The sequence below is a fragment of the Corvus kubaryi genome, unplaced genomic scaffold (assembly GCF_017639235.1).
Source record: "Corvus kubaryi isolate FWS band 111438036 unplaced genomic scaffold, C.kubaryi_AGA036_p1.0 37385, whole genome shotgun sequence".
Taxonomy (NCBI): Eukaryota; Metazoa; Chordata; class Aves; order Passeriformes; family Corvidae; genus Corvus; species Corvus kubaryi.
In genome coordinates, this window is record NW_024581127.1 from 18,796,018 (window position 1) to 18,809,343 (window position 13,326).

At 37.0% G+C, this 13,326-nt stretch overlaps 1 protein-coding gene across 1 annotated transcript in view; it reads right to left on the reverse strand.

Annotated features, from left to right (window-relative positions):
- RSPO2 (R-spondin 2) overlaps positions 1-13,326 on the reverse strand; it is a 113,054-nt gene that overhangs the window by 46,069 nt on the left and 53,659 nt on the right. The window contains exons 2-4 of the mRNA XM_042036274.1: positions 10,389-10,577; positions 1,277-1,420; positions 372-560 (exon numbers count right to left, since the gene is read on the reverse strand). Coding sequence (XP_041892208.1) covers positions 372-560; positions 1,277-1,420; positions 10,389-10,577 — 522 coding nt within the window. The remainder of the gene's footprint in view (positions 1-371; positions 561-1,276; positions 1,421-10,388; positions 10,578-13,326) is intronic.

Genomic DNA, 13,326 nt, shown 5'->3' on the forward strand with positions numbered 1-13,326 from the left:
CTTTAAATACTCATCACACCAACACTGTGTGTGCCACCTGCAGAGAGGTTTAGAATCATAATATTTCCTGCCACGTGCAGAACAAGTAGTTCTTCCACCATCAGCATCATTTCCATGCTGAAGCTCAAACTGCAACCTGTTATGGTTCTTCCATGAGGCACCTCTTTGAAAAACACTCAGTACCACACCAGGAGAAACAGTTTCACAGTCTACTGAAGGACTGATTACTCCCATGCTGAGTATTTCTCTGGCGTCTCGCTATACAAACTAGGACTGATGTAGTATTGCTGCTTTTCAGTCTTGGCTGACAGGACAGAGACAGAATTTGGCCTTCAGCTCATAAAGATTTTTATGGCATGGCCTACACTTACCTCCTGGACAATGCCTCATGGCCATTTTACACCGTCTGGATTCTGCAATGGTTGGACATGGTATTGTGTCCTTTGCTGGCTTCTTCACAATTTGTCTTGTTCTCGTTTCCAGGCCCCACTTAAATCCACATGTTTTGTTATTTCTGCTGCAAGTTCCCCACTCGCTCCATTGACCCACTTCACAGCCTTCTGATAAAGCAAAAGAAAACACAAGTGAGCAATTCTTCTGGTGTGTTTGTTTTTTTCTTTTTTCTTTTTATTATTAGAATACACTGTACTCTGCTAGAAAGCAACACTTGACATTTTGACTATTAGCAGGCAAAAGCTTGAAACAAAATTAAAATCTCCTACAGAACCTGAAAGAATCTTTTTAGCCAGCATCAACCAGACCAAGAAAAAATCAGAATATCAACCTGTATGTTTGATATGTTATGACAGTCTCAAATATTCAAAAACCCTCCTAAATTAATGAGATTGACTTTTTTTTTCTCTATCTAATATATAGATCCTATTTGGTTGTCACCTTGGTTTGAAAAGCTCAAAAGTTCACATTTCCAAGTCCTCTCCATCATGAAATGCAAGCAATACTCTTGAAAGAAAGAGTTTGTTCTGACACAATTCCTGAAATCTTACAAATTCTGAATTGTAAATCTTCATACACGGTGATTTTACAGTTAAGAGGACAGAACTTTCTGAAGCACAACAGAGTTGCATTCCCAATGAAGAGGTATTTTAATGTTTGGAAAAATTTAGTAGTATTATCAGTAAAGAAATCAAGATATAATTAATTACTGAATATTTCCTGGTAAGAAATACTAAGCATCACCTTAAAGTAGTGCCATATTTGAATACGGCTACCCAGCAAAAGAGCCACTTCAGCAGCACTGCTGTGCTAGAAAACTCACCCACACATTCCATAAGCTCTTCCAAGGCTGCAAATCCAGCGGGACATCCTCGAAAGCAGCGGCCTCTGTGCGAGTAAAAGCCAGTTTTGCATTTGGTACAAAAGTCTCTGCTAAAGCAGGAGTCGCAGTTTTCTATTCTGCATCCTAAATCAAAAGGATCATAAGGAACAATGAGACAGCAAAGTTAGGGTAAGACTAAAAATGAAGGGACTTATAAAGCAATAAAATAGCAAAGCCAGAAGTGCTATAATAGTGTCATCCTGAAATCCATCTGCTCAATAGAAGAATGAGAAGTAACTGTGTTTACCACATTTTCCCCTATGTCCTTTTAATCCTACTTTTTTAAATCAAACTGTAGATAAAACCCCTAGTTTAGTTATATTTCAGATAATGACATCTTCTTGGAGGAAAAATGTTCAGTGTAAACTATTTGCATATGTAAGTAATTTCAATGAACCTGAGATGCAACAAATTATTTTGGAAAATATGCATGTGTTATATGTATTGTCTTCAGTTTATAATTTGTCTCTGAAATCAGGATACATTTTTTTTCTCGGAGTTGACCCTTGAACTGAGTGGATGCTTTCATGTAGTATATCTGATGACCGAGTCTATACATACGAATGTGCAAAAAGCCTAAATTTTTCTGAATTTAACGCCTCTCTATTATTAAGACACTTAATCCTCAAAAAATAACTATTCTTAAATTACTAGGAGACATAAAGCTATAACCAATACCCAAGAAAAAAAAAAACCACAACCCCAACCAAACGAAACCAAACAACTATTGCCTTTATGAAATGCTGTATTTCTCTGAAAATTTAAGAGGAATATGACCTGCAAGAGATGACAGACTCAGGTGTAGGCTGTTCAGAAATATCTTATTCCATATTAAAACATGTCAACTTGGAAATTAACTAGTTATCAATGATGATATGTATACCATACATACCTACAAAAAAAATGCCAGGGAAAAATAATACACCAAAGATTAAAAAGTATAAGCCATTATATTTGGAACAGTAATGATCAATTAATTTTACAGTTAATTGTAAAATTAATTTATTAATTTACTGTAATTTACAATTAATTTTAAAAACATCTAATCCTTCAGCTAACATAATTAAATAAACAACATTAACCGTATCCTCTCTTCAGCTATCTGAAGCCAAGCAAGAAGCATTTTTTATTCATGTCATGCAACAATATACTAATAATTTTGGTAATTTCTGTCACTCATTTATTCTTCATTCTTTTATAAAGAAAAAAACCACAAACTACAAGGGCACTCTTCTGAAATAGCAGTTAGTAAATATCCCCAATCAACATTTCAAATATAGCCAATCTTTATGAAACAGATATTAATATTTAAAACAGGGCATCCCACAATACTTAAACAGTGTGTGTGTGAGTGCATAAAATTATTCTTTGTTAGCCATTAGGGAAATATGAGGTTTTTTAGATTGGATTTCTTGTGACATTGGACAACAAATTAGGGAAATTGAATGAAAAGAAAAATGTATATTTCAAGTGGTGGTAACCTTTGCTTGGTTAAAAGGAATGTGAGCACCAGCTTGAAGCCTTCCCCTGACAAAGATAACCTCTGCTGGCTCTTTTTAGACACAAACACACATAACCTGAGTGCTACCAACTCCTGTGTCCAGCATCTTTCAAAGGGGCTTTTAAAACTTGAGTTCATATAAGTAGCACAAGTTGGGCTTCTTGTCCACACTTTAGTTTATAGGAAATTCCTAAGAATAATCATTTCTTTTTCACAAGGGTTGAACCAATCCCTAAAGAACAGGATCCTGGTTGATGTCTACACAGTCACCCTGAAAATCACTTCCCCAGATTATCGCATTGCAAGGCAAAATCAACTAGGTGAGCTGCTCTGGAGATGTACAATACTTAATTGCTAATCTGGTTTGTTACAATCCATGTGTACTGCAAGTATTTTGTTAAATGCAACGCTTGAGTCAAATATCCTGTGTGTTTAAATATTCAGAAAACACATTTGCCTCTTGCTCACCCACCTGAGACATCTGAAAAGACATCCAGGTTTTTATAAATTGCGTAGTGCCAGCAATAAGATGCAGAACAGAACAATAAAACAAAAACCAGCATCTTGTGACCCTCCCTCACATCCAAGTGATACAACATTTTTTAAACAACAGTTTTACCATTACTTCCAAAAAACATGCTGGGAGTAACATGCTAAAAGCTTTTTTTGTGTGTGGAAGAGGGACTAAAGGAAAAGCTTTCAATAGAAATTACTCTTTGATATGATACAGACATGCTTGGCAGGTGGAAGATGGCCTCACTTTACACTGGGGATTCCCTCTATAAAACTATCACTATTTAACGTAAGGACATATGTGAATACCCCATATTTAAACATTAAATGAATAAATCCTCCAGTTTTGGTCATACTTTCAAAATTCCCATCTTGTTTATATTTTCTGCTTTACCTTCAATGCCAGTTTCCTTTTGTGTCACAGCCAAGTCCTTGTGATAACAATATTTTAGAAGCTTTAGTAGGAGAAGGTTGGGTGGAGTGAAGGTGGGATGAAGGTTGGAGATTTCCAGCAAGGCAGTTTATTTTCATTTTTTTCCTATGAAAATAAACTACTCCAAACATGAAAGGCCTATTATTTAATCTGTATCAGATGCAATTTAGGGGAAAATACTGGAAGAGTATTAGGAATACCGTAAGAATTCTGAAATTACAATATTAGTTCATCAGACTGATATTCAGCATAATGCTTAGGGTTACTGGGTGCTAATCATAATGATAATTTAACCGTAGCTGAAGGTAAACTAGGAGTGGCAACAACTCCGTTCTGACATCCTCCACACATTCAGTTCAAATCATGAAGAGCTGCTGTACCTCAGCCTTGTACGGACTTTTTATAAAATTTAAAGAACTTAAAAAGCTAAAGAAGAGCAATAATCCAGAAGTTTAAAAAGCTAACTACGTAGAAGTCTACTTGCAATCACAGATTGTCACAACAGTGGTTAAGAAATACAGAAAATTGTCTAGAGTATATTATTTTTGGTGCCTAGTTTCCTCTTATTCAAAACTTAAAACCTTTAGTTTTTTAAAATAAAAGTGCCATTAAGTAAATTATTTTAACTGCAACTGAGGTTATTACACTAGAATGAAAGAATTATTTGGTTTTTTTTGCTTTTAAAGTTAAATATACCAACATGAAGAGATAAAGAAATCATGTACATTTTTAGTTGGATGCCTAAAAGAAGTCGATACTCCACTAAACATATTAAGATACCTTTGTTTGAAAATAAATATAACCATTGAATTTCTTTTTATTAATCAACATAATTACCTATGTAAACTTCATTAAATATAGAAATTAATGGACGCATATTGCAGATTAATAAAATTCTTTGTATTCTATTATTAAAATAATAAATTGGATAATGAATAATCTACTATGAAATATACAGAACTGTTTGACATAATATGCAATAACTAAGAAAACCTGCGATTTGAAAATTTTTTTACACTTTACAATAAATAACCTAATAAAACCCAAGGAAATACTGTTTGATGACCTGAACTGTTTTCCTCTGACTGCTACAGTTTTCAACGCTTTTAACTTTCTGATCTCAGCATCTTAGGACTACCTCTGGAGAAGGAAAGCAAAATCTTTCCTACTATTAAAAATCGCTATCTTAATCCTTTTAAATTCCCTTCAAATTAACTAGCTAGCTGAAATAATTATAGTAAACTGGAACAAGACAAAACTTATTTTTTCATCTGAACCAGACTCTTGTCAAAATCAATTTTTTTACTTCAATTTCTCACATGTCCAGTGGTTTCATTTTCTGTATAATATCAGTAGCTAGATGATGCAGTTTGCATATTCTTTTTATTCCACTTAAAAGATTGCCTAGAAATTCACAACACAAAAAAAAAAAAAATCCTAACGGAAACAAGACCAAAAAATCAAGGTAAACATATCTAAGATTTTAGACCCAAGAAACTCTTCAGAGGAAAGAAATAGATAATGCGTGACTAACACTATGCTTCAGAAATGTTTTTTTTTTTTCCCCCTTTAAAAATAAACAGAAAATGGTGCCCACTAGAGGTTTCCAAATAGGCAAGAGCAACACCCTGGGAGATTTTAGAAGCAGGAAGGAGGAGAGGCCTGGAAGTGGAAGCTGGCGGGGAGAGAGAAAGACAGAATTGGTGTGGAGAAGGAGAAGAGGTGAAAAATTCAATCCTCCAGAAGAAACCCCCAGAGCAATCGCACGCCTTTGACAGGCCTATCACACCTGCAAGACAACGAAGGCAGGGCTGAAAACCGAATCACCAGAACCTGAGGGTGAAGTGAGGGGTGCTCCACTGCTGCTGTTCCCATCTAGCAGAGCAACAAAAGGTCTGTAGGTGAGGGGCAGACACTCGAGCCCTGCCTCTTCTTTCCCTTGTGTTCAGTCTGCAGTGTCTCATCAAGGATTTGCTCCCTACCAGACCTCAAATCCCTTCTATTCCTGCTCTGCATCATGTCTCCTTATATCCCACTGGCTCTCCTACCCTCTACTCACAGCCAGGACCTCTCAGACATCCTAACACTCATACAGAAACTCATCAAATACAACCTCAAATTTTCTTTCCAGAGATTCCATCTTACTTCAAAGCAAGCATTAAAGAATTGAGAGACTTATATTTCAGAGGAGGAATCAAAAGCTTAAGAGTTCATAATACAAATTTAGATACAAAATTAAATTTAAACACGTGCATATCCCTTACTGCAACAACAACAAAGAGCATGTGGTCCTGTAAGCAGCTTCTTTTTGTACTGTCATTACAGACAGTGCAACATTATCAAAACAAATACTATCCTTCACCAGTTTATAAGGTGAGGCAAAATAAGCTGAATTTTAGGGAAATATAATGCCTTTGAAATTCAAAATAAAGAAAAAAAAGCTTCATATTGAGATGCATGTACTTCGTATTTAACATACCTTAAGAATAACGTTCACTATTTTCTCATACTAAGTGCAGTATGATGAATTTTAAGGTCAAAAGATATGTATCACAAAAAGAAAAAGTAGTTGCTCATTTGTAAAATATTTTTTTTGCTGATAATAATAATGAAATATCCATATTCTGTAGCATTTCTATTGTTACACTGTCCCTTTCTAAACATAATAAATGTGGTTTACTATCAATCCGTAACTCCCTTCATAACAAAGATATTTTGTAGTACACAAAGTGGAAAAGACAGCTGGTCAATTCCTAGTAATCTTAGTAACAACAATGGTTCACAAGTTCTGCTCCACGTGAAATGCAGACACCAGTGAAGACCAGTTACACATGGGAAAGTGAATTGAAAACATGTGGGGGGTCTGCATGAGTGGAAATCAGCAACCACATGCCCAAGAAAGAGAACTGTCCTGAACTACTGGTACTCAATGCCTGCACTGCTGAGAGCAAAATGATGATGTTTTGCAAAGAGAAGCTAGGAAAGGAAGCATGGCATTCCTAAATTGAAGGGTTTGGCAGTTTGGCACTGAAATTGGGTCCTTGCTTGAGGATCCTTGTATTTAAGAAGTCAGAGCAATAGATGATGATTCACTACAGCTAACATTTTCTTTTTGAAAGTCGAATTCATTCTTTCCATTGAGGCATCATTCCAGAGAAGTCTCTGGGCCCGTAACTTGTGAGGTTGGTTATCCTGAGGAGTGACAATTGTTGCTTGGTCCAAAGCCCTTAACCCTTTGGTTTTTCACACTGAGCTCTGGCTTACAGCACCCTGCTCTTCTTGCCTCAGATCTCTCTGACTCTTCTATAATTTCACCAATCCCCAGACTGTCCCCATGACCGTGACACTCACTCCTTCAAACTCCTGCTCCCATCCCTCTGCTGCTCACGAGAACAGCACTGGTGCTACAGATCTAACTTCACACTGCCATCCTGACATGTCCACTGGCACTCCTCACCAATCTGTCATTGACCAGCAACACCTTCTGTGCAAATTCTCTCCAGAATTTTTTGGTAATTGAACCCCCTGGCTGCTACGATTGCACTGGCTACAACAGTCTCAAAAGGTCATATGCTCTACTATACCACGTAAGTATAGTTCAAGCAACAACATATTAATGAAGTCCTGCTATTTTAACAATGTTAAAAACATGAATTACTTTTCTTAATGCATTGAATTAACTACACATTTAATAAATGCTCAATTTGTTTAAAAGCTTTTCTTTATCTTGTTTTTACTGAAGGTGAATGGAAGGGGAAACTACAATGTTTGGCTCTCCCAGGAGAAAGAGGGTGAACCTAAACAAGTGAAGTAGCCAGCCAAAGTTGAAGTGAGCTGTAATTTCTAATCTCTAAGTGGTTTCTCCTCCTAAAATGATAAAGGTTACTACGGCCACAGACTAAGTTGGAAGGTTCAAGATAGGCTTGATCCATTAATCAGTCCAACCACCAAAGTGACAGGTTTCATCTTACTCTTTAAATACAGTTCTGGTTTTTGCCCATGAAAAATATCTCTTGTTGGAGCAGTTCAGTTCAAAGTCATTAATTATTAAAAAATTATTGGAAAACTAACAAAGCGTAGCTCATCTCTTGGGTGTTCTTCTACAGAAGAGATTCAACACTTTCCAATTTCATGTCCAAAAGGACTGCATTCTTATACTTCAGTGTTCAAGGTGGAAATCATATCCAGCAGGAAACTCTACATTGATTTCTAGAGACAAGCATTCTCAAATTTCATAATTCACTGTTACGAGAAAAACAGTCTAGAACCACTTAGCAAATTCTAGGCACACATACTGCTTAAAGATAGAAAAGAAAATTTGTCTTGAAATCCAAAATTTCCATCATTTTAGAGCCACTGCACTTGGCTGTGGTATTTATTGTGTTACATTTGGCACTAATAATGCTCGGCTTTTAAAATCAAGACAACATTTTCCATAAAAATGCCTTCTATAGCTTCTCTAACAAAAATGGGAAAGTGTTCCAGTAATAAAATGCTAAACAGGTTTTGTATCTATAAAGACAATAATAGGGAAGAAATTATTTCAGTTTATGTAATTCAAGCCCTTTAACTCCCATAAGGATTTTAACATAGCCAAAAATTGTATTATTTTTAGCTGAGATAATACTATCTGAGAAATGGAGTCTGTAAGCATACGTAAGAGTATCTAAGATCAAGCAGGAAGAAACATATTCTATTTTTAAGGATGTTTATTTCAACTCAGCTTCAATCCACAAAATGTCTGTGTGCCCACAATGTGCAAATGAAGATCATCAAACCAAGAAAAAAAGAGAAGTGATTTATAAATACACCAGTTAGCAGTTACACTAACATAAAAACATACAATACAGAACTCATCAGAGGGTAACCAGGACCAGTCCATAAATGCAACTGCCTCATTATTCTCACAGGCGGAGACTGTCAAAGGCATGAGGGTGAGATAAATATCAAGTGCTCAACACATGCCAGTATAGGTTGCACACAACTTGCATTTACGCTTTTCAAAATCAATCCTGTAATTCAGGGGAAAAGGCCACTTTCCATAAGCGGTAAAACCAAAAAAATATTACATTGAATTCACCCTTCACCTTCTGCAATTAGCTGTTCTCCTTTTCTTTTTTCTTTTTTCTTTTCTTTTCTTTTCTTTTCTTTTCTTTTCTTTTCTTTTCTTTTCTTTTCTTTTCTTTTCTTGAAAGTAAAGAATACTGCCAATACAGACTACTTTGCCTGTCTCACAAGCGCAGTACAGGCTAATACAGATAAATTAATCTATTTCCTAAACCTACAAATATATTCATAAACATTTTTTCATGTGGAAGTATTTACAGTCGAGTTTTGAAAGGTTTCACGTAGAGAAGTTGTTGAATTCACAAATGTGTCATGAAAATTAAGGCCAAGATTCTAAATTACTTTACGGAATGGATACATAAACCATATACTGTCTCATTCAATTTATCAAAACTTAACCACCTGGTACAGATTAGGCAGCACTCTGCAATATTACACAGCACTTGAGAAGAATACTATATCCAGGGAGCCCATGCAGGGAATGGGAAGAAAGAGATGGGATAGTTTGGGACAGGTCCAAGCATGGCCATAAGTGCTCTTCATCCAGCCCAGACTGCCACTGCGTGACCTCATGTGAGTCTCAAGACTGTGTGATGTGGAAACCAGCACATGCTTTCTCACAGCTCGGTGTTGCCAATGACATGGCACAGCATTAGAGGAAAGGTGCCACACATTTAACAGACACTTGATTATTGCAGGAAACAAAGAAAAGCTATTTCTCACTTCAGGTTCTTATGTTAGGTGACCTGATTCTGGCTAGACTATGACAAAAACATTCCCTCTCTAAACAGGAATTAGAGGTAACAGCAATGATTAATAATCCATATGGGTAATACTCCACATATGAGCATATGGAAAAATCGATACGAGTCAGCACAACTGCCAGACAGAGGTGAAATAATGTGAGATACCAGAGCACTCGAGGATTTTAACAGTTGTGCTTCTAGGCACAAACATGCAAACAGGGAATCTTGCTGCACATTAGCAGGTTGTAAATTTCCAAATAAAATGCTTCACTAAAAGTGAAAGGTTGTTTGTTTGTTTTTAATAGTGCATCTGTTTTATTAAATTAGCGACACTTACATATTAAAGCATGTCTGGCGTGAGGTGTCTGGTCACCTGAAATTTGTGTGGGAACAAAAAGTATGACAAGAAGCCCACCCATACGTTAGTGTTTATACTGACTTCTACCTACATGTTAAACTCATTCTTAATCCTTTTTATTTTCATATAGTGGGAATTTGTTTCTTAAAACTAGGACTATCTGATTGAATCATATATTTTTTCCTAAATTAACCTTCTAATTAAACCAATAATAATAACAAAAATACAAAATAGGTCAATTCATCAACTATTTAATCTGCTGAATGTTATATATCTCAGAATGAGCTGGGACCTTCTTTAGGAAAGAGGTTTTATGATGATCTTGAGACATCTGTGAAAATAAAACTCTGTTCCACAACATATCGCCTTAAAAACTGAGCATGAATTATGGCCTTTCTACAAAAGTGAGTGTAAGGGTTCAAAAAATAACTCACTTGAACATCTGTTCATATCTGGCGTTCGAAGTCCATAGTACCCCGATGGGCAGGAATGCAAGCATTCACCGTACTGCCTCATCCCTTCTCTTCGCAGGAAGAAGAATAACTTGTGTTGGCATCTGATGCACCCGTTATCCTTTGAACAAGATAAGCAACCTTTGCAAATTGGATTTGGTCCATAGTTAGCTGCAAAATAAGAAGATAAATTACACTTCAAGATCATTTGAAAAGCATTTTGGCTGGAGGTCCTCTATCCTCTAAAGTGTTACTCGTCTTTCGCATGACTACAAAAAGTTTCAAAAGGAGGGTTCTGAAAGTACACTCACTTTCAGACATCTATCTACATTGGCACTGAATAAAAAAAAATGCAATCTCTACATTTTAATTATATGTAGGGCAATTTAATGATTTTACACACATTTAAAACACAGGCACAGGGAAGCAGAGACCAAGCTTTATAAAGTTCACAGTATAAAGTTAAATAAAAATGCAATGCTGGATTCTAGTTTGAAACTGGGGACATAAGCACAAATCAGCAACAAACTATAAGAACTTCAGCACCCTGATGTACGCACATGGAATGATATGTCCATGGAAATCAAGCAACACCACTGACACAATTTCTGATTTGTGAAGTGAGCAATATTCAGAGTACAGAAATCTCTGCAGAACACATACAGCACTAGTAATGTGTGCTGTCCCCTAGCTCTCAGGGTCCTAGAACAGCTGTCTTCTTGCAGACTCTTCTTGATCTGAGTATCAAGACAAATTTTTCCAAGAAGAGTAGCAGTTTTAAGTTCTAAGAGCCTTTTTCTACAAAGTTTTACCCCAAATGGGCTGAAAACCATATGCACAGACATTACCAAAGGAGCATTTAGTGTAGATTACCATTTTGGGTCACCAAGTGCTGTGCATTCAAGTCTACACTCTGATTTTGTTGGATTATTTTCTTTTTTTCTTTTAAATTACTTGGCTGATAACTGTAACACAAACTTCAGCCACATCACTCTTTGCTCTTATGAGCTTTTATTTTCCTGCCTTTCTGCAGAGCTGCAGAACACTCCTTTGTTCCCATGGGCTGTCTAGTTCTTCTTGCCGGGTCAGCACTGCAGGTTAGCAGAGGGAGGATGGCTCAAGATATTCCTGAAATCAGCATAACTTAACAGGTCTGTTTAAAATATTAAATTGGCTACAGGTCTTCACAGAAATTTGCCAGTTCAAACCTGATTTACTGAAAACGAAAAAAAAATATTATGCAACAAAGGAAAGTGTCTTTGTGATCTCAAGAGGTTTTTAATAGAGGCCACCCAGAGAGCAGCTCACTAAAAGGGCCTATGTTTAATTGTTATATTTTTAAATATTTAAAAGGATTCACACCCTAATGTAGTGATCTGGTACTTTTACCCTGTATGGCTGGATAATTGAGGTTGTTCAACTGATGACTTCACCACCAGAGTCAGGAAAAAAACAAGGAAAAGCCCACCACCCTCTGGAACCAGTAGCTGATAAGCTTTACTCTCACCTTCACACATCTGCACACCACATTCCAATTCCTTCTCTGCTCCCATCCCCCATACAGGACTCACTAAGTTCAGCATGACAGCATTCAACTCCGATCTTGTACAAATAATCCTAGTGGGTGGCAGGCAGGACAAGAAGTGAAGCAATATGGTGTGAAACAGCTCAGTCAGTGGGACACTTTCTGAGTGTTGGAGTCCTCTGCTACCAGTCTCACTAGGTGAGATCCTTGTTGATGGGAAAAGCATCCTTACCCTTTGTGGTATATGTATGATTCTTCAGCACACTGTTAACCCTTTTGTAATGAGACACCCTAACAGACCAACTGCCTTACACTCCTAACACTGTCCCCATCTCCTGTTGCCCAAAAGACTTGAGATACAACTTTTCCTACAGTTCATCTTGTAACTATTTTCATTCACAACCCACTTCTTCAAAGACATACCAGAAGAGAAACAAACAAATGATGAGCTAGGCATGAATGCATCCCTCATCTCACTGTTGGCAGGGACTGCCTTACTGTAACCACATCAAATAGTATGTGACCATGTACTCCAAAGCAATTGTCGTTTAACACATGGTGGGCAATCCTGTAGACTTCTGACTTCTCTTTTAGTCTCCTGGGATCTCACCCTCAGGAAATCTTTACCTCCAGCTTATTCAAAGTTCCTCAGAGAAGCCTTTATCAAAAGAGTTAAAAGGAACAAAGCAAAAGCAAGGATGAAAGATGCCTGAATTTATTCACCACTTAGAGTGGTTTTGCAGTTCAAAACAGCTGAAATCACGTATATGTTTTTGACTTAGGGCCAAGGCAATTGCTGAACAGCATGAATATAGCTAAGGGCTACTATATATATATATGTATATATACACACACATATATATGGATCTATAAGGGTACAGATAAAGGCTATACATATGGATATAGCGAAAGGGAACAAAACAGCAGGCCTGCTGGCAACAGACAGGGTAAACCTGCCTCAAAGGGAGAAAAAGATCTTTGCACAGGAGTTAGCAGGGCTCACTGAAAAAGCTTTAAAGATATTTGAAGGGAGAAAAGGATAAAACAAGGCTCACTAAAGTCTGGGAGCAGTACACCTGTGTCTGAGGGACAGGGTACTAGCAAGGTCTGTCAGTCTGCCATCTCAGTGGAGGCAGGGGTGTTTTGGCTCTCTAGAGCTTAGTGATGGTGAGGATAGGGTTGAGTGTGAGTAAGAATCAGGGGGAAGGCCAACAAGGCAGGTATCATGGTGGGAGTCTGTGACAGACCTCCCAGCCAGGATAAAGAGGCAGATGAAATATTCTGTAAGTAGCTGGTGATGGTTTTAACTTACATATTTTTCAAATTCTGTACTGCTTAGTGTGTAACTCTGAAGTTTCTTGTAGCCTTTTTACTTCTGCTCTCTCATGCTACGTA